This window comes from Filobasidium floriforme, assembly GCF_021052385.1.
Source record: "Filobasidium floriforme strain CBS 6241 chromosome Unknown HD553scaffold_15, whole genome shotgun sequence".
NCBI lineage: Eukaryota > Fungi > Basidiomycota > Tremellomycetes > Filobasidiales > Filobasidiaceae > Filobasidium > Filobasidium floriforme.
This window is the reverse complement of record NW_025763636.1, coordinates 408,634-428,178: the sequence shown is the minus strand read 5'-3', so window position 1 is coordinate 428,178 and position 19,545 is coordinate 408,634. Positions and strand designations below refer to the sequence as shown.

General features: G+C 52.5%; 7 protein-coding genes and 1 non-coding gene across 8 annotated transcripts; 4 read left to right on the top strand and 4 right to left on the bottom strand.

Moving 5' to 3' along the window:
- Window positions 1–954: 954 nt before the first annotated feature.
- Window positions 955–2,971, top strand: HD553DRAFT_329190 (putative transferase CAF17, mitochondrial; the record flags this gene model as incomplete). Its single annotated transcript, XM_046181912.1, has 5 exons — window positions 955–959; window positions 1,569–1,710; window positions 1,776–2,193; window positions 2,269–2,412; window positions 2,487–2,971. 5 exons carry the CDS (start codon window positions 955–957, stop codon window positions 2,969–2,971), a joined length of 1,194 nt encoding a protein of 397 aa, XP_046035443.1.
- Window positions 1,175–1,272, bottom strand: HD553DRAFT_t69. Its single transcript has one exon. It is a non-coding gene; the product is annotated as a tRNA-Asn (tRNA).
- Window positions 2,972–3,086: 115 nt separating the features above from the next.
- Window positions 3,087–5,229, bottom strand: HD553DRAFT_63084 (SCA7, zinc-binding domain-containing protein). The gene is made up of 5 exons (XM_046184372.1): window positions 5,048–5,229; window positions 4,647–4,953; window positions 4,472–4,582; window positions 4,140–4,409; window positions 3,087–4,065 (listed from the first exon to the last, which is right to left on the bottom strand). The coding sequence occupies exons 2-5, from the start codon at window positions 4,945–4,947 to the stop codon at window positions 3,203–3,205; spliced, it is 1,545 nt and encodes a 514-aa protein (XP_046035442.1). The 5' UTR covers window positions 4,948–4,953; window positions 5,048–5,229; the 3' UTR covers window positions 3,087–3,202.
- Window positions 5,230–5,377: 148 nt separating this feature from the next.
- On the bottom strand, window positions 5,378–8,245 carry HD553DRAFT_313904 (uncharacterized protein). Its single transcript, XM_046180286.1, has 15 exons — window positions 8,009–8,245; window positions 7,916–7,936; window positions 7,622–7,833; window positions 7,473–7,545; window positions 7,239–7,398; window positions 6,963–7,061; window positions 6,921–6,935; window positions 6,705–6,749; window positions 6,508–6,602; window positions 6,406–6,434; window positions 6,282–6,343; window positions 6,106–6,197; window positions 5,920–6,014; window positions 5,816–5,859; window positions 5,378–5,754 (listed from the first exon to the last, which is right to left on the bottom strand). Exons 1-15 carry the CDS (start codon window positions 8,154–8,156, stop codon window positions 5,457–5,459), a joined length of 1,488 nt encoding a protein of 495 aa, XP_046035441.1. The 5' UTR covers window positions 8,157–8,245; the 3' UTR covers window positions 5,378–5,456.
- Window positions 8,246–9,969: 1,724 nt separating this feature from the next.
- Window positions 9,970–12,201, bottom strand: HD553DRAFT_313902 (uncharacterized protein). Its single transcript, XM_046180285.1, has 3 exons — window positions 11,199–12,201; window positions 10,607–11,123; window positions 9,970–10,492 (listed from the first exon to the last, which is right to left on the bottom strand). The coding sequence occupies exons 1-3, from the start codon at window positions 12,126–12,128 to the stop codon at window positions 10,017–10,019; spliced, it is 1,923 nt and encodes a 640-aa protein (XP_046035440.1). The 5' UTR covers window positions 12,129–12,201; the 3' UTR covers window positions 9,970–10,016.
- Window positions 12,202–12,375: 174 nt separating this feature from the next.
- Window positions 12,376–14,087, top strand: HD553DRAFT_63059 (putative cytoplasm protein). The gene is made up of 6 exons (XM_046184371.1): window positions 12,376–12,612; window positions 12,705–12,801; window positions 12,889–12,902; window positions 12,998–13,478; window positions 13,572–13,688; window positions 13,810–14,087. The coding sequence occupies exons 2-6, from the start codon at window positions 12,718–12,720 to the stop codon at window positions 13,945–13,947; spliced, it is 834 nt and encodes a 277-aa protein (XP_046035439.1). The 5' UTR covers window positions 12,376–12,612; window positions 12,705–12,717; the 3' UTR covers window positions 13,948–14,087.
- Window positions 14,088–14,240: 153 nt separating this feature from the next.
- HD553DRAFT_297727 (uncharacterized protein) lies at window positions 14,241–16,061 on the top strand. The gene is made up of 3 exons (XM_046178558.1): window positions 14,241–14,703; window positions 14,783–15,068; window positions 15,152–16,061. Exons 1-3 carry the CDS (start codon window positions 14,485–14,487, stop codon window positions 15,916–15,918), a joined length of 1,272 nt encoding a protein of 423 aa, XP_046035438.1. The 5' UTR covers window positions 14,241–14,484; the 3' UTR covers window positions 15,919–16,061.
- A 35-nt stretch (window positions 16,062–16,096) lies between these two features.
- HD553DRAFT_62957 (MFS general substrate transporter) lies at window positions 16,097–19,350 on the top strand. The gene is made up of 16 exons (XM_046184370.1): window positions 16,097–16,814; window positions 16,895–16,930; window positions 17,008–17,163; window positions 17,246–17,368; window positions 17,438–17,482; window positions 17,548–17,654; window positions 17,720–18,013; window positions 18,076–18,102; window positions 18,166–18,190; window positions 18,257–18,322; window positions 18,385–18,406; window positions 18,470–18,547; window positions 18,623–18,765; window positions 18,838–18,927; window positions 19,010–19,059; window positions 19,124–19,350. Exons 1-16 carry the CDS (start codon window positions 16,275–16,277, stop codon window positions 19,236–19,238), a joined length of 1,917 nt encoding a protein of 638 aa, XP_046035437.1. The 5' UTR covers window positions 16,097–16,274; the 3' UTR covers window positions 19,239–19,350.
- The last annotated feature ends 195 nt before the right edge of the window (window positions 19,351–19,545 follow it).

Below are 19,545 nucleotides of genomic sequence, written 5' to 3'. Positions count from 1 at the left end.
TAAACGACGTGACATGGGTTTCCCATCCACCCTTTCCACTCTCGGAAGTTCCCACCCCCCGGATGCAAATACTCGCTTTTTTCACGCACGGCGGGCGGGACCGTCGGAGGGCACGGAGGCAGAAATTGAACCCGACTGCTGATCTGCTGAGGTAATTACCGGATGAAGATCTCGGTCGCGAGTCGTTGACGATCGGCGATCCTCGACGCGCTTGCGTTTCATCCTTTCCTCGTTCCAAGTATCGACCTTCGGATGCGCGATCGACGGAAATAGTCTGCGTCCATGTCCGAAGTCTTACAGCTTGCATAGATTCAGCTAGTGAAGGCTATACGTTGTATGGAATCTGTGATCCTCGTCTTATTCTCTTCGTACTATGTAGCGAAAATATATGACCAAGTGCGCACGTCGTGCAGCCGAACGGAGCGAACCGATGCGAAACCTCGTGCCGCACCTGCTCTTACGTTAGACCTGTCCAGAATCCATCACGGACTGGCTGGCTGTTGATTCGAATACTCATATGGACTGCTGCTGCTAACGAAGCAAAACACAGCGGACACCGCTACTGCACTTGCCACCAGAACGACAGCCTGACACCTGCATCGTCATCGTCGTTGAGACAACGCAGGAGCGGACCAGACGGATTCGGAATCACTACATCAGAATATCGTTCTTGCGCCAGGCCTTGCTCAGTTCTGGATCCGATGGGATTGTTCATCATGATACGTGACGGCGACGTGCCACACGATGTCGTCATCAAAGCTTGAAGGTAGTGAGCTCGCCAAACGATGCTCGCCCGGTAGAACAGGTCCCTGTCGACAAGACGGAATTGCCACTTCTCCTTCTACACACATCACAGAGCCGACGGGGGTCTCAATTGTCAGTGGTTCAGCCGCAAAGCTCAGCAGTCATCCGATCAGAAACACTCCTGGCTGCTATGGAGACTTGGTCGAAACGATGTCGCGGCTATTGATTGAACTATAGCGGAACAATGCGAGCGCGTATGTACCACGGGACTGTCATTATCAGTCAACCGCATAGCGTACGTTGCGAGGAGAAGGCGGGTTTCCACGTCAGCGAAGATAAGCAGGGCGAACCGCGAAAATGCGGGCAGGTACTCTGCGCAAATATCATTATGCCAAAACGAACCGGTCTACACACGGCAAAAAGGAAGAAACTTCCTCGGTAGGGCTCGAACCTACGACCCCCGAGTTCGCTTGACAGGTTCTTAGCCCTATTAACAGCTCGGTGCAACTACCACTGTGCTACGAAGAAGTAGACAAACGAAAATGCCATTGTGCATTTATGTAAGTCAGATATTAAGCGGTACGCGCGAGCAAAGGCATATTGCATCTCGATGCGTTTTGACGTCCTTCCTATGGTTACCTCGGTTAGTCATAGCTTTGGCCATACATGATTCACTGTTATGACTTACAGGCTCTACCGATCGAAGACAGGTTCTCCTCCTTGGCTCATAGATACATACAGCTATCTGAAGCGATGGCGAGCAAGAGCATCCCAAAATCGCTTCACAAACGGGCGTCTTCGACGCTAGCTCGAATAGAGCGCAGTCGGCCTCACATCGCCCCGATCCCGGATCGATCCATACTAGAGATCACGGGTAAAGATGCTCAAAAATTTCTGAAAGGATTGACAAGTAGGGATGTCGACAAGAGCCCAGGTTGGGGTTACTCTGGATTCTTGACCCCTACAGTTAGTTCCACATTTCCGCAACGGATGATTGCTCTCTTAGCGAAAGCTGATCGCCTAGCACGCAGGGCAGAGTCCTGTATGACGCATTCATCTACCCTACATCAGCCCCAGGGGACGTCAAGCAGACTTACCTCATCGATTATCCGAGGATCGACGACTCAGTATCCCCAGACTCGGAAATCCCACCATTGACCAAACACCTGAAGCGATACGTCTTGCGGTCCAAGCTCAAGATCCGGGATGTGACCGAGGAATACGATACCTGGTCCATCCTCGATTCTCCGGCCGGTGCAGAGTGGAACCCCGAGAAGATCTGGAAGTTTGGGAGTGGAGGAGCTGCAGAGATCACATGGAACATGAAGGGCGAAGAGAGTCTCGCTAGACTAAGAACCGGAGATGGCGAGATTGGAAGCTGGGACCTTCGAGGTGGATGGGGCGAGGGGTCGATGGGAAAGAGGTTTCTGGTACGGAAAGGAGATAGGCGTGAGCATACACTATGCTGAAGGTCTGGAGGAGCTGAATATTTCGTGCTCAAACTGACACTTCTGCTTCTCACAGCATCATCCTCGAGCGACCATGACATGGCAGACGCAAACGCTTATCTGCTTCGAAGGATGCTGAACGGTGTACCGGAAGGCCATCAGGAGATGATACCCAACACATCACTACCCTTGGAAAGCTGCATGGACGTTATGGGAAGTGGTGAGTCTGACATCGCAGCCAGTCTGTGAACCATCCGATCCGCTAAATGACATGGAAACAAATCCTGATCACAGTGGATTTCCGGAAAGGTTGTTACGTCGGCCAAGAACTCACTGTTCGGACGTATCATACCGGAAACACGAGAAAACGGATCATGCCAATTAGATTGGACCCCCCTTCAGGCATCAAGTCCACGTCTGTGCAGAGATGGACCGATATCGATCAAATACCCGAGGCGGAGCGACCTAAAGCAGGCGATGCAATCGCCTTCGTACCGCCATCATCAGCTGCGAGCAAGAAACCCAAGCCGGGTGTCAAGGTCTTATCAGTCCATCCGGACTACGCCGTCGGGCTCGGCTTGGTGCGCATGGAGCTTGTCGAGCGTGTGCATGGACTGCCAGCTTTTGGCATGGTGCCGGACGACTCGGGAACAGAAGAGAGAGGATCGTTAGTGGTGGGGAACGCCAAGATCGGCGACGACGTCACTGCGAGCTGGAGGGTATTCGCTGGACGTGGCCGAGGTTGGTACAGCCCGGAAGAAGAGCTTGCAAATCAATGAGGTCGCTGCTGTATTCATTAAGGGGCTCTGTACCGGTCACCATGAATTATCTCTATGATTCGCATATCTCTCGTAAAAAGTATTCATCATCAAAATCCCGTTCTGTCTATCGACAACTGTACAAGAAGAATATCGGTATGATTGCAAACAAGAAATACAAGATGTCAAAAGAAGCCACGTCTAGTCTAGTAGATACAGACCCCACGTCCCTACGTATATAACAGGAACAGATCAGGCCATCTCCGCTTTAGGTTCCGGATTCTCTGCTACTGCTGCCGCCTCGGTACGATGCCGCCGCATCTGCTTGAAAATCTCGTTCATCGTATTCTCCGCTGCCATCATCCTTCGTCTATCACCGTGCCAATATCCGCTAGTAGCCCCTCCAGCAAAAGTTTGGAACCGCATCGTGCCCTTTGTCGTGCCAGGAGGTTTCGCTTTGCCCTTGCCCGCTTGAGCACCAAAGTCGGGCATCACCGGTAACGGATCGGGTTGTTGCGAACCTGGATGGTGCATGCCATTCCCATCGACCTGCTCCGATTTCGGTTGCTGTGAATTCTCCGCGTCGTCTTTGTGCGGTTGAGCTGTTCTGCTCGGCCGGACCTCTTCGACAGGAGCAGCAGTGAGAAGCCCGTACATTCGGTTCCGAGCGATCTGAGCATTATACCGAGTGTGCGTCTTGATGGCTTGTACCAGCGCATCATGGTCCAACGCTCCGGGTCCTTGTGGTTCCTGCCCGTGAGCCGCCAGGCGACGAGCTTCTGCATGCTTCTTCCTCCCTTTCTTCGGTTTGACTGGAGGAACCGCCGAAGGACCGGCGCTGGTCGAAGCGACCAGAGCAGCCGCTGCTGCAGCATCAGGGATGGCTGATGGTCCTTGCCCCTGCTCGTTGACCGGCGTCTCTGTGGGAGGCGGAGGCAAGGTCTCTCCCTTCTGTAGCTTGTTGAGGTCGTCGAACGACATGCTCCTCCCGGAGACGTCTCGTTTGGCCTGTACCGAGTGTTGTTTGCAATCGAGCTTTCTCAGGCAAGGCGTGTTGTCCGGCTTCATCACTCCGCAGTGACGATCGGGATCATACTCTTTCTTTTGAGACAAGCCTAATTACGAGAAGGAGATCCCTTTGAGCTCACGCAACTTGCAATGACCAGACTGCTGTTGTATCGACACTCACCTTTCGGGTTCTGGCTGGCGGCGACCTTTCCCTGCTCCCTCTCCAACTTCTCTTGTTCCTTGACAAGTCTTCGCGCCTCGACCATCCTCTTCTCAAAAGCCTTCTTGGTTTCTAGCTTTCCAGAGGGCAACATCATCCTCTCGCCAGTATCGACCGAACCGCCAGGTGCGTAATCTTCGTTGCTCGCGACTGATTCTGCGATGTCGATCCTAGGTCTCTTTGGACCTTTGCGAGGCGACTCGGCTGAAGGAGATGGTGACACTGCGGTGACTACAACACGAAAGAGTTCAGTTCTGTGAAGAAGGCGAGCGAGCACAGGGGGATAGACTCACTCTCGCTCCCTGTCCGTTTCATACCTCCCCTTTGACCCTTCTTGTTCCCATACGTGCTCGACAACGCCTTTTTCATCGCTTCGAGCTCCGTGCGCAAGGCCGCACAACCGTCTGACGGGGTGACCGAACCAATCAGCAGAAAGACTAGGAAAGGTTGCACCGGACCTCGACTCACCCCTATGCTCCTTGGCTAGACCTTCCATGACGACGGACCCGCATTCGAGGCACCTAAAGATGCCCATCCCGGGTTCCCCATTGTCCATCCCCCTAGCGTGGAACATGCTCATTAAGGAAGCGGGAAACCTCTTGACCGGGGTTTCTGGAAACTCTGGCTGGTTGGAGGTCACCATGGACGGCGTCCTCGAAGAGCTCGTAATCCGAGAGACGCCCGCTGAAGCAGCCGGGGCTACCTTGAATTCAAACTCGCTCAATGGTAACGAGCTGCCCGAAGGCGCTGGGATCAGGCGCAAAGGCATGACGAGCTACAGAACAACGGGATGACCCAATCATGTTAGTATGTACTGATTTGAGCTCGAAAAAAGACCTCGGACGGGGAACGAACGGGGTGAAACGTACAGTATGGCCTTCTCGGAAGTCGATCGCGAGGTCGTCCGACTGGGACTCAAGTTCCGAGGGCTGTCTTTGGGCTAGCGAGCCGCTCTTCGTCAAAGTATGTGCCCAAGATGGATCTCTTTCGTCTTGGAAGAACCTTGTCCAGCGACGAGCTGTGCTGTCAGCTCTACGACGATCTCGAGATTGTCAACATTCGACCTTGATCGACCCCTATTCTGGATGGTCGAGATCGTTTGGCTGATCCGGTCATCGGCGACGCCCAATCTCTCCTTGTTTCCACCTCAAACCCAACTCGTCGGTCAGCTTTTGGTTGTTCAACAACTTCAAGCGCAAGAACAGGATATGGATCATGATATTGTACAGGGATGTTCATACTTGATTTCGATATCTATCGTGTATAGGTTGTCGTGCATTACCGTTCCTTCTTCCCCTCGTCCAAGCTCAAGTCGTCCATGTCAGCCGACGAAACGCTACCCAGAGTAGGTCCAAGCGCTAGTGGGCTATCGTTCAAGCCTCTAGCGGGCTTGAGGCCGTTCTCGCCTGCTTGTGATTGCCCAGCGATGTTGGTACTGGATTGCGAATTGACGACAGTGTTGGCAAGCGTTCGAGGGCTGCGAGGAGGCGAGTTGGTCGTTGATCCTGGCATCGACGCTGAGCTGTGGGGTGACGATTCCATCTCCCTGCGTAGCTTTTCCAGTTCCTTCTCAAACCTGCACTCGACGTTACGATTAGTAGCTGTAATCCCCTGGACGACGCGAAGCGGACTCTTACTTTCTGCCAAACACCTCGACATAGTACGAAGCTCCATTCCACGCCTACATACGCAGGGACATCAGCCTACCGTTAACGATGGTTGCCGAAGCTCTTTTGCTCACGGAAACTCCAAAGACAAAGATCAAGAAGACTATACAAGAGTTGGGGCTCTTGATCAAGAACGTCGCCGCCGGGAGCATAAATACGAGCGAGTAGACTGGCGTTGCAAACACATGCAACGGAAAATGAACCCATCGCTCGCCGGCACTCGACTCTTGCGCAAGGTAAGGCAAGATAAAGGTGCTCACCAAGCTGTCCCGCCATGAACGACGTCTCTCGGTACTTGGGCTGGATTCCCTGGAGGGCTTTGCCGATCGGACCATGCTTGTCGTTGAGCATGCTGTATAGTTGAACAGGCGCAATCAATACATGTCTTATCTCGGGCCAGCTATGAACACAGCGCAAAGCGGTTCGTGTGGCTTACTATCGGAAACTGGTTTGACGCTGTCCAGACTCGATTTTCTCACGTCGGTCCACGAGGACCAGCTATGGAAACACATATCAGATAAGCAGTTCCGGACTGATCGGTAGGTCAGAAGACAAAGTACCTTCCAGTACATCCCCTGCCATAGCACGTCTGCGAGGAAGCGACCGCGATGGGTATGAGCTGCATACTATGGCCTATCGTATCTCTCTCCGCGAGCACTTACAAGGCAATGCGCTCCACAGGATCATCTGCCACCAAGTGAACTCCTTGACCTTGACGATCGCGGGGTAATTCACTTCCCGGTCCTTAGCAAAGTGTCTGATTGATAACGCCAAAATCGAGGTCGGGATTGAGATCGCCGTCAGCCTAGTAAGCCTCCTTCAACACGAACCGATCAGCTTGAGTTTTCTCATTGCTCACTGGATGACGATAAAAGTAAGAGGTGGGTACATGTGGATAAACAGGCTTGTGACCTGAAACAAACGAATATCAGAATCTCAGATTGAGCTCGGCCTTCTATGCTGGGGACAGGTTTTAGACTCACCTTGTCGAGACTATGGAAGACCAAGCTATTCCTCCACGTGATGATGGCCGAGGCGATGGGTCCTATGACGAGTCAGTGAGTTTCAGCCGAACATGATCGCGTTGGATCTCAGCTAGTAAAATAGAACAGTTAACTCACCCAGCGTCAAACACCAGCACATGATAAAGTAGTAAACGTTGTCCCGGAAGAACCAGATGTAAAAGAGGTCCATGATGTTGACAAAGTAGCACAAGCTGTCCAGTATAACGAGAAATCAGTTCGGGAGTTCACATAGGAAAATGCTCATCGATATGACTTACTCTGCATCCCATCGAGTGTGATACCGGAGCCGTTCGCAAGCGGAGCACGATGATCAGCATCTCGTGACAAACCCCTCAGACGCTCATCATGGAGGCAGGAGCCGACTCGACTAACCGAAAAGGAAATAATGATAAGCCTTTCTCTTATAGCTCCAAAACCTCGTAGTCAAGTAGAAGGTGCTCTGGACGGTATACGCCGTAGGGATCCATTCGGGCGCGTAACCGCAGACTAGGCAGGTGAATGTTAGGGTCATTACGCCGAACAGGAAAGCTAATCGATCATCAAATGCAGTTGTATAAGCGGTGTACTCATGGTGGGAACAAGAGAGGTAGATGTTTACTTACAAATCTTGTCCCGGGTCCTGACGATCTGAGCGGATTGCCATTGCTTGGAAAGATCGTTGACTTTGGTAGCAAGCTGATCGAACACGTGTATAGCTCCGTTAGATTGACAACCCTAGCATCGCCTTATACTGTATAGCGCTGAGACCAACCTTGATCCTAAGCCTCTCAACTTCCCTCTCGGGGTCAATCTTGTACTTGTTTCTCCTCTGCTCATCTCCGCCTCGTAATTGGGAGTCGTCGTCCGGATCCAGCGGGGTGCCTCGAGGGGTACGTAGCCCTCGCGGGATGAGTTCGGCCGCGGCTTGTTTGAGTCGGTGGGATTGAGCTTTTAGTCTCCTTTCCAAGAGATCTAGACGACTGTCTGAGTAATTGAGATGCAGAAATCGACGAGTCAGCCAGGATATGGCGGTGAGACGAGCATGTGGTACTGGACTATAACATACCGAAGAACGTCTCAAAGACATCTATCACGTCGGGGGTAGTGCGTCGTCAGTAATTAAGACTGCGTTTGCTTATCAGGAATATGAGCAACTCACCCAACAAAGTCAAAGCTCCTGCCCAGTTGTCTTTGTCGTCAGCTTCGTAACCTCCTCCGGATCTGAACGACATTGAGCTTGATGACCAGGATGAGCTGGACCGCGATAGGGAGGGTCGCGTTTCGCCGGGTGGTCTGGGTTCAGACATTGGGAATTACGAAGGTATAGCCTTTCTAAGTCTAGCTAGTCTGTTGGTGAGGTATTTGAGAGAAAGGAAGAGAGACTAGAGAATCGAGGAGCAAGCGAGACAAAAAGCTGCAATGTGACGGATCCCCAGTCTGCTGCTGCTGGTCGGTGATCGTGACATCATCCCATGGAAGCCGTGGAACGTAGTACTCTACATACTGCATAAGTATATGCGTTATGCGCGTCAACTGCGGTCGAGCCTGAAACGTCAACTGTTCAGGACATGTGCCACTGGCCACTGGGCAAGCGCGAGAAGAGCAAGAGGAGCGAAACGAGGCCATTTTGCGAGCATCGCCTCTTGCCGCTTCTCCTTGATGCATCACGAACGAGTCAAGTCTCCCCTGACAGTGGCTAGTGGATCTCTCTGCAGCTTTGGTACGCTGGACATCCTGATGGCACGTCCCCGCTGCTCCCTATCTCGCTAAAGTCATTTGACTGCTGCTTTTGTGGCTGACTTTGACGATGACTCTGTACAGGGATGTTACCCAAGAATCCTTCTAGCCTCCTTTGCGTACTCATGTCACGCAGATGAGTCCCTTCTGAACGATCATGAGGGGATCTTGTTGGAACAGTGGTTGTTTATCTTCATAGATTGGCTGCAGTAGAAGAGGATGAGCGCAAATACAAAGCAGGAATCGAGCGCGGTAATTCACCATCATAAGACCCAGAAACAGACCAACCATCCAGATCGTTTTTGCAGCCAATCTTCTCAAGGCTAGCGTGCTTTTTGAACTCCAACCTCCCGGTGGGCGGAAGGAAGCAATCACATCCAAGATCAACGTCGAGGCGATCACATCCTCTACCGAACTCGACATCATGGAGGCCTCGCTGGACGCCTACACCATCCACTGGCTGTAAGCTATCCAGCCAACCACGCATCATCGGTTCCACTACAGCCCCTGGGACCAATAGGTTCATTATCAGATCAAACTCCTCCCCTAGCTTCCCCAGTCTATCCACTGTTAGGAGCCCTATGAACCGCCCGTGTGGCCAAGGAGCATCCGTCGCCCACAGCTGTAAGGCCGCTGGTATGGAACATGTTAGACCAGGGTCGATTTACGTGGACATTGCAGCCAATCGAGCTGACAACCGCCCGATCAGTTTGTGGTCCACCTTGTCTTCTCGATGAAGTGATCCGTTGCCAAAACTTCCAGATTCTGGACGCAGGGACATCGTGTCTCCATACAAAGTCGACATGACGTCTCATGGCCATCAGACGAGACAATGTTGTCTCGAGACACGCTCAATGTCTACTTGACGGCCATTATGAAGAAGCATGGCTTATCCTGTCCCGAGCGATCAGAATGGCATTATCATGTCAGTCATCTTATCATCCCTAATATCTTGTCTTGTTGGTGCTAGTGTATGCTTTTGTTTGGACACAGGTTACCTGCATCCAACCCATCGCAAATGAAGCGACGGGTCGCCTTGCGAATGGACGCCATCTGGGATGTGCTATTCAATTCATTCGCCATTCCACAAACCCCGGACACTATTGCAGCCACAGCAGCAATGAATGCCGGGACTCATGGCAAGCTACCCTGCGCACGCTTTCCAGGCAGCTCTGTGAAGAGTATCCGTTCTCTGTCATTATCGGGTTGGGATCTAACGTACGCTCCTTGGAAACTTTCTAGTCCCACCTACACTGCCGCCAGAGGAGGGGATTTAGTCACTCTGCTCTGCAGATCGTCCAGATTGCGAAGTATAGGATCGTGGCTGGCCTTAGGCGTCAGTGTCTTCTTGCGGCGAGCAGTCGTGCTTTCCGGCCTCGTGCGTCCTAAAGCCTAATTGTAATCGTCTTGCATCATCTACGATACAAGTTTCAGACATAGCTGATCGTCGTGCCCATCTTGAAAACCGCCACAATCTTGTCCCTGACTACCTTTACGGCATCTTGCACTTCCTGCACAAAACTTCCCTCAATGATCGGATCCCCTACCGTGCCACCCTGAGCAATCGCTCTTCGCCGCCGTACCTGCCTTCGTCGCCGTATCAGACCCCAGACGAATGCCACGATCGAGATCGCGCTCAACAACCTGACGATCAGCCTAAACGTAAAGTTCCTTGAGAGACGTTGATGTAGAGGCAGTCCGGCTAGGTCTTTGGTTCGGCGGGAAGAGACGGATAGTGATCTTCGCGCACGAGGTCTCGAATCACCGTCGTTGCCGTGATGGCCGTCGTGATCGTGATCCTGGTCGATCGGGGTATCGAGGTATCGCACGATCCTCGCTCGGAGGGTCTCGAAGGCGGCGTGTCCGAACCTGGCCGAACCTTGTGTCAACGAGCGGGTCGAGCCGACTGCAGGGGTAAGGGTAAGCGAGAAGGAAAAGTTAGCAAGGGTGTCGCTCCGGTACGATGTCGACTTCTGGAAGGTGGTTTCTGGTTGATCTCCGATCAAGACAGTGCACTCACCCACGCTGTCCTCGTCCCCCCTCTTCGAGCCCGCGCTCTTCTCCTCGCTCCCCTTCCTCTCCTGGTCCGTCTCCTTCTTGTCCTCTCCTACCTGCGCTCTGGGGCTTCGCCTGTCATCTCTCCTCGTCTCTTGCTGACCAAAGCCCGAAGCGGAAATCTCCTCACCGCCACCTTGCCTCTGCCTCCCTTTCATATAATCCACTGCCCTAACAGTTCGATCTGTCAAGACGCTCGCCGCACTCGGACTAGCTGGTCTCTCGACTCCCGGTGTCCGTGTGAATCCTGTTCCTGAACCCGGGCGGATCGTCGTGTTCGACCTAGACGTCGACATGGACATCGACGGTCCCGCTCCTCGATCGAGATCAGACGCCCCCGGTTCGTCTCCAGGTCCAAAGCCCGAGCTGGACATCGAAGAAGACAAGGAGGACGAGTTGGGGCCGGAGATGGTAGCAGACCGGGAGAGGTCTTGCAGCTGTTTATGCTGGATTTCGAGTGTATGAAGCTTTTTGAGCAGTTTCTATCCGGACCACAATCGAAGGAACACGATCAGCACAACAAGCAACAAGATGACACGCCCTTGGACAGGGCTTACCTCCTGTTCCTCGGCCTTTGGAAATAGCCCGGCGAGTATCATCTCCCTACTCAACTCCCAGTCCCCGAACCTCGGTAGGATGTCCAAGACGTACGTCCGGAGGACGGAGCGGTAGGCCTTGTTCATCCCGCCAAGGCGTTCGGAGATTGCGTACCACACCCAATCGTCGTTCTCGTTGTCGTTTTCGTTCTCGTTTCCGTTGTCATTTGAAGATGATGAGGACGACGATGCAGAAGGTGCCTCCGAGGGGGACGATCTCGATTGAATATCCGTGCTCGTCCTGGATTTACACCGACCGATGAATTTCTTGGGGAACGAAAGGGTCTTTATCGTCTCCTCTTCCAGGCCCGCTAACCAACGCTCGACGAACGTCCTGGCAATGTGTAGAGGGTGGTCTGAACGTTGTGACGAGGAAAGCGATTCCGAGTAAGGGATCGGGTAGGTTGAGTTGAGCTTGAGGAGGGAGAGGAGGATCGTCTGAAGGATGGACGGGTGGAGGTGGATGACCTGGGATCCCGATTCCGATTTCGCCGTCGCAGCAGGACGATCGAGAAAATCCGATTCCTTCTTGTAAGTGGCAATCACACCCTCAAAGACGTCCGCCAGGTTCTCCTTTCCTGCTCCTGCCCCTGACTCGGGCCCGGAAACTTCCAATCTCTCGGTATGTTTCGACGTCAAGACAAAGGCATACAACTTGTACGCCTTGATCATGTCCTCCGACGACCTCGTCCATCTCTTCAATCTTTCCTCGAATGGTTCGGTGCACCTGACCAACTTTTGTTCGAGTCCGTATGCGTCCACGTCTCTCGGTCGAAAGTTCAACAGGGTGAGCACGGCGTCTTCGGCGTTCTGGAAGTCCCGCAGGAGTAGGTATTGGGTAGTGGCGTGGTAGAGGGCTTCGTATCGCTCCCTTTGTTCCATGGTCGACATGGTGGAATGTGCGGCAAGTCTTGAACGGTGTTGTTCGAAAGCTCTGTCTGATGTCGATGTGCTCTTGTATGACATGGGGGGTAAGCGACCTGAATGCTAATCAGTACTGGTAGTGCTCACTCTGTACGGCTAATCGACAGTGACCGATCTGCCGATCCCCCTAAGTGACATATAACGAATATGTGTTATACTGATCAGCCCCCCTTTGAGATAACCGGCGGGCGTCGTGTTACGGCATGTGGGTCCTCTCGGAGTCGACGGACCGATGACCGAAAATACACAGGTTCGAGGTTTAAACAACCTCGTCCTTGTCATTAACACAACTATAATAATTATTCGAGTTGATAGTAATCTCAGACGTACCACGAACAATTCTTCAACCATGTCTTCCGTATCAGACCGTAACCTCCCCTTCTTCCTCGCCGCTGCCGCGCTGGCCATCTCGTCGCAGATCGTCAACCCTACCAGCGCCAACAAGGACGACGTCGCCAAATCCGAGGACGACATGCCCGCTCGAAAACAATCGTCGGCTACCGATATGCCGCCCCCTGTAGATGCCGCAGAAGCTAGAGAGAGGGTCGAACAAGAGATGGAGGAGGAGAGGTTTGCCAGGATTGAACGAGGTTTCGCTCAGCCTTACGAGGGGGCCAGGCCGGCGTTGATCATCGTTATGGTGAGTCGTAAATACGGGTTTCCTTGTCAATAGGGGTGCAATCTTCATGGTTTCAGAGCTCATTTTTACGTCTTGGAATTTAATCAGGGTCCTGCTTCATGGTGAGCTTCTTATTGGTCAGTGCCTATATACTGTCATCCCGCTCACTGACCTTTTCATTTTTCGAACGACCATGCCGACTCGTCCGACCTCACAGCGGAAAATCCACCATCGGCATCTCCCTAGCCGACGCCTTCAACATCCCCTTCATCGACGGCGACTCTCTCCACCCGAAATCCAACGTCGACAAGATGTCCGCGGGCACCCCGTTGGACGACAACGACCGGCTCCCCTGGCTCGCCCTCATCCGAGCCACGGCCGAACGGGTCTGCCGGGAAGAATGGGTCACCAAGGAACAGGGCCTCTTTGGGGTCTTGCATGAACAGGATGGAAATCTGAACAGGGACGTCGAGGATTTGGCAGAGCTCGCGGATTGGGAGTTTGGAGAAGGGTGGAAGTGGAAGGGCAACCTCAAGAAGAAGACGGACGAGTCGTTGGGCGTCCCCAGGGGCGGATTGAGGAGACCGGCCGTGGTGATAGCTTGTTCGGCTTTGAAAAAGTGGTACAGGGATATCCTGAGGGGACATTATCCGGTCGAGATGCCCGTCAGCGAGATTAGCGGGGAAGATACCGAAGAGGTGAGTTCCGTGCCTTCATTGCCTTTTTTGCATACACAGAAACGAGTCTGATCAAGCTATCTCATATGTCACGTCCCGTTTCCCCTCGAGCAGAAGGTCATGACCCCGAAACCGTCCCGAATGGACACCTACTTTGTGTACTGCAAAGGTACTCGAGAGCTTTTGCAAGACCGGATAGCTAAGCGTAAAGGACATTTCATGGGCGCCAAGGTCAGTCTGCTTGTCCCCACTCTCTCACTTCTTTCACTGCACGCCCTTCCTAGAGGGTCCCAATCAATCATGAGGAGCTGACGAGATATCCCATGACCTGCCCGACCGTATCGTATCACAGATGCTCGACTCGCAATTAGCCACCCTAGAGGAACCCGAGGGCGAAGACGGCGTCGTAGCGGTGGATATCAGTCGGACTCCGGCCGAGATCACCAAGGAAGCCGTACAGAAGATGGTGGGCGTCTCGAAGCCTTGGTAAGGGTTGATAGGCCTGAGGAGCGGGCATTCGGTAAATTGGTTGGTTGGCGATGGCGGCGAACGAGCCAGTGGATACAGCAGCGTGTGTAAAGATTAGTACGAAGCGTATGCACAAATATAGACATCATAAGCTAGAATGAATGTGTTCCATATGAACAAGTCTGACACGGCATGTCCGACCGCCAAGGGTTGTTCGGATACGATTGCGCGCTTGATTTGACGTCATGCAGCATGCTCGACAAGAAGGAGCTGCCAGGCGATCATGTCCACTTCCTACATCAGCCATAAGGCTGACTGATCAACTGATCGTCATCAAGGCCAAAATACCTATACATCAGACCTGACTGTATCGACCTGACCTCGGATAGTCGAGTGGGAATCTCTGTAGTCGCCCGGTCACCAAGCAAGCAGCTCTGCGACTTGAGAACCGACCAGTCATCTATCACGATTCGCAACTTCCACGGTCTTCCCGTTCGCCAGCTTATCACGTTTCCTTAACACATAAGGAACTGAAAAGAAGGAAACCGAGACATCCACCATGGCTCCTGTCAACCGCCTAACAGAATTCCGGACGGTGCTCCACACCACACAATCGGCAGAAACGTCCAAATACCCTCCTTCTTCCCGACCTGGTTCACCGAGCGTCGAAGGGAATGGACTGTTAAGCAGGGCGAGACGAAGACGGAAGAGGCTGAGCGAGGAAGAGGTCAAGGAGCAGAAGGAGGAGAGAGAGTTCTTGGCCGAGGGGTATCAGATCGTGAGTTGTTAGCTATCCTAAGGTGCACATCTTCTAGGATTTTGATATTGATTGTCTGGGAATGGGCTCCTTTGAATAGCATAAACACCTCACGGCGCTTTCAAATCATATCAAACTTATCCGGCGGGCATACCTCTCTACCCAAGCCCCTCCCATCTCTTCCCGTTCTCAAACGCCTAACCCCCAATCTCGAGCTCGAGGTACAGGTGCAGAAGCGGAGGATGACCCGGAACAGAGACGGTTGAGGGCGTTGGAGAGGGCCAAGGTCTTGACGGACAGGGAAAGGGAAGAGGTTGATCTGAGATGTAGAGTTGTTCTTCAGGGGTGCAGAGAGCGGGTCGGGGTCCTGGAGGTCAGAGAGAAGAGTGAGTCGCCGAGCTATTTCGATAAGCCTGCATGTTCTCATCTAACGCAACGAGTAGCTAATTACGATGCATTTATGTCATAGTCCGGCAGAACAGGACGAAACCATCAACGACATCGTCTTTGCTGACTACCTTTCTACCCTCGCTTGCTACGGACGCTTTGTCGACGGGGATAACACCTCAACAGAGATCTACCATCCTCACGGCGCACCACGCTTCCATCCTCTGGTCTCTGAATAATTCGCTCTTGACACTTTCGGATGTGGTCAGGGAGATGCAAGAAGAACGAGGCAAGATTAGGGAGGAGAGGGGGAAGAGTCTGGGTGGAATGGTGGATAAGGAATTTGTAGGCGGGGGGTTGGGGAACGTCTTGACGCGGAGAAGGGTTGGAGGAGATGGGAAACCTATCCAGTTGACCATACCTACGGCATCGTTTGCCAAACCAACGGCCTCGAAAACATCGGCGGTCGACCTGGATCCCAGTGGGTCGAGCTCCAGCAACAACGACGATAACGCCATCACGCTCTCGGACCAGCAGATCCAACAATTCTCCAGCGAAAACGACACGCTCCTCGAATCCATGAATACCACTCTCAACACCGTTCTTCGTGCCGAGAAATCCCTCTTGGAGATTTCTCAACTACAGTCGACCCTCATCGCCCACCTGGCTACCCAGACCGAGGCGATCGAGTTGCTCTACGACGAGGCGATCGAGACGGTGGCCGACCTGGACAGAGCGAACACGCAATTGAAAAAGGCCAAGGAGAGGGGGAAGGAAGGGAGGCTCTATCTAGTGGTCTTTCTGATCATGGCCAGTTTGACCTTGTTGTTCTTGGATTGGTATAGTTGACGAGACGGACATGTTGGTGTTTTTTATGCACGATGGGATGTTGGTCGATTGCCGTGCCGCGCCGCCGATTCGGAGCAGCCGAAGCCGATCTGGGTAATGGCCGAGGCGAGGATACGAATGACTACTTTTAGCAAGAGAAGGCGACGACGACATTTCTTCAGAATACCTGCCTCATCTCGAGTATCGGCATGATTATATAGCAGCTGGCAGCTGATAGTCGTGGCGGTCCTACATACGGTCTTATAAGCTTATAATCGATACCCACAGTCAGGCAACCCGTCCATCATAATAGCCAAGAGCCTGACATCCTGTCAATTACGTCACCGAGAAGATATTCTGAAGTGAATTCCCTCAAAATGTCGGACGATAGACCTGGAAGAGCTCGGTCGCAAACGACCCCTACACCACGGATGGGCTTGTACCGAATGATCACTCCGATCGATCACATCGACGGCTTGACCATCGACGAGCACGATCACAATCCCTCGGAAACTCCGGCAGGGACGCCTCGAACGAGCTTGACTTTGGTCAACGGGGTTGAAGGGGGATTTGGACAGCCGATCGGAGAGAGTGGCATTGGAACCAAGAGACGGATCGAGCCCGTCTTTGAGGAAGGTCACGAGACCGAAGTTGGCTCTCCTGACAGCCATGATCAGGTCTTGCGGGAAAAGTTGTCCGCGTCGCAAGCACAACGCCCTGATCAGAGCTTGTCGAAACGAGAAACCTTTAGCCGAGACAAGGAGCAGTCGAAACCTCAATCACGCAGGCAATCGTTGACGAGGAAGATCACGGGGACATTGAGACCCTCCGCTTCGAGGTTGAGCGAAGACCAGGGTCAGGGGGTCTCTCCGGAAGAGAGGAAATGGAAAGACGATATCGTCACTTTCGACAGCAAGGTCAGTGTCCAGGCGAGGTGGTAGAGCAGGTCCGGGGACAATGTGGCATGCTCAAACCTCGTGACGCGTATTTATATTAGACGGATCCTGCCAATCCCAAAAATTGGAGCTTTCGGGTGTGTCTCCCTTCTTTCTGCCCTCGTTACTTGTATATTCGATTCTAACCTCGATATATGCGCTTAATCTCCTACAGCGAAAACTGCTCACAACAGGTCTATACGGACTGACTACCATGTCATCAACTTTCGCCAGTTCGATCTTTTCCAGCGCTGGGCGTTACTACGGGGAAGAATTTGGGTTGTCAACGGAGACGACCGTACTGGGGGTATCGTTGTTCATCCTCGGTTATGTGAGTCATAATGCGAATTTTCTGATTGACAGGGGTTTTACACCTCGTTTAGGGTAGGCTGACCTGACGTTGGGGATTACAGGTCCCTGGACCTCTCATATGGGCACCAGTATCAGAAGAATACGGAAGGAGATTCTCGATTCTCGGTCCGGTCTTTATCTTCGCTTGTTTTACCGCGGCAACGGCTGTAGCGAAGGATCCGCAGGTGAGGACCATCTGTTGGTTACGAGTGGTTCGACGCCGCAGCTGATCTGGATATGTCTCGTCTTTCAAGACAATATTTGTTACCCGGTTCTTTCAAGGCTTGTTTGCCTCGGCAGTGCGTATTCATTCCAATTCCCGTAAAGCTGAAGAACCCGTTGTCTGACCAGAATTCTCGCTTAGCCTGTCACAACGGTAGGAGGAGGACTTGCCGATATGTGGGATCAGAAGGAGAGGGGTTCGGCCGTGGTGTTTTACAGTCTCGCCGTGGTAGCAGGACCTACCTTAGGGTAATTACCCGTTCCTCGAAATCGATTTGCTGATTCGTTGGCTGACAATTCGCTTTCCTGCTTAGACCGATCATCGGTGGTGCCGCCGCTCAAAGCTATCTCGGATGGCGATGGACGGAATGGCTCAGTCTCATCCTCACCTGCCTCGTGCTCGTACTCGACATCATCTTCCTCCCAGAGACGTTCGCTGCCGTGATCCTCACCCGGAAAGCCGCACGACTGAGAAGATCGACAAAGAGATGGGCTTTGCATTCGAAACACGAGGAAAGGGAAAGGGATCTGGTCAAATTCTTGGAGAACAATCTGACTTTACCGCTGAGGATGATTGCAACCGAGCCAATGGTCACCTGTATCACCTTGTGAGTCGCCGAATCTGGGAAATTTGCCAAATGGCTGCCCAAGCTGAAAGCTGGATTTTCAGGTACAACTCGTTTACGTATGGAATCCTGTGAGTCTCCCATGTCGCGCTGTTATCAAGCTGGCAAACATGTTCTGACCAGCTTTTGGACAGCTACATGTTGTTTGGTGCCATTCCGGTTCGTCATCCGCCGCCTCGAAAAGTGCGAGACGTCATGCTGATATTGACTCGTATACCTAATTAGGTGATCTACCAAGACAATCGAGGTTGGAACTCTCTTGTTGGAGCCTTGCCTTTCTTGGGAGTTTTGGTAAGTATGCTCCTATCTGATACATGTAATCAGCAATTGACATACTGTCTCTCTGAGTATAGGTGGGATGTTTCATCGCAGCCGGTCAGTCTCGCTTGATCGTAATCGTGTGATTGCGCTTTGACTGACTTCCGATTTTACATACAGCTATCAATATCGCCTGGTCGACATTCGTTTTCGGTCCGCATCTCGAGCGTAACGGCGGTCGCGCCAGACCCGAAATGCGTGAGTCCATTCATATTGCGACTCCTATTTGACACTGTATGTGCTAGTATGCTTACAGCAAGATTGATATTGTAGGTCTTCCCCCGATGATGCTCGGTTCGATCTTGTTTCCTTCCGGTTTCTTCCTGGCTGGCTGGACATCGAACCCGAGCATTCACTGGTTCCCATCCGTACTGGGTTTCACATTGATAGGGGTTTCTTTCCTGCTCATCTTCCAGGCAAGTCCGATGGTTTCGTTCCGCAATCGCGGCGAGAGGCTGACTTGCCACTTTGGTTGATCGCCTCGGCAGTCGGGCTTGAACTACCTCATCGATTCTTATACAAAATTAGCGGCAAGCACCGTTGCGAGCAATACCTTTTTGCGATCTATCTTTGCCGTAATAAGTATCAGAGCGTCTTTGGCTCGTGACAGGGGTACGCGAAGCTAATCTTGGCCCGTGTCTATGTTTTTCGAATCTATACGGGTTACCCTTTGCCGTGGCACCCATGTTCCGTAATCTCGGAGTCGCATGGTCAGTCCCGCTTGAGCCAAATTTGTCGTGCAATCCAGAGCTAACGCTGGAGGTATCGTTGCAGGGCATGTTCGACGCTGGGCTTTATCGCCCTCGTGTTAGGCGCCTTCCCCTTTGTCTTCTATGTCTACGGTCCTAAACTGCGTGCGAGGTCTACTTTAATAGAGTCATTTGATTAGAGAAGGTCTCAAACTGTATCAGGTAGTCGCCCAAACTGTATCCAACATTGTGTCGCCACGGACGTTTCAGAGATCAAAGATGCGGTACAGGTGTGATAAGAGTAGTTTAGCGATGACGTGTCATATATTTACTTCCGGCGCTTTACCGAGAAAGCTTCCGATCATCATCGCTCGCTGATTTCGCGAGACGTGGCAGAATGAAGGGGGTGACTTTCGTATATCATGACATTCGCAGCAAGATCCAATTTCGAGTCGATCGCCACGACTTATTGTGCGGAGTAGCTGCTCTGGGGAATCATAGGTACAT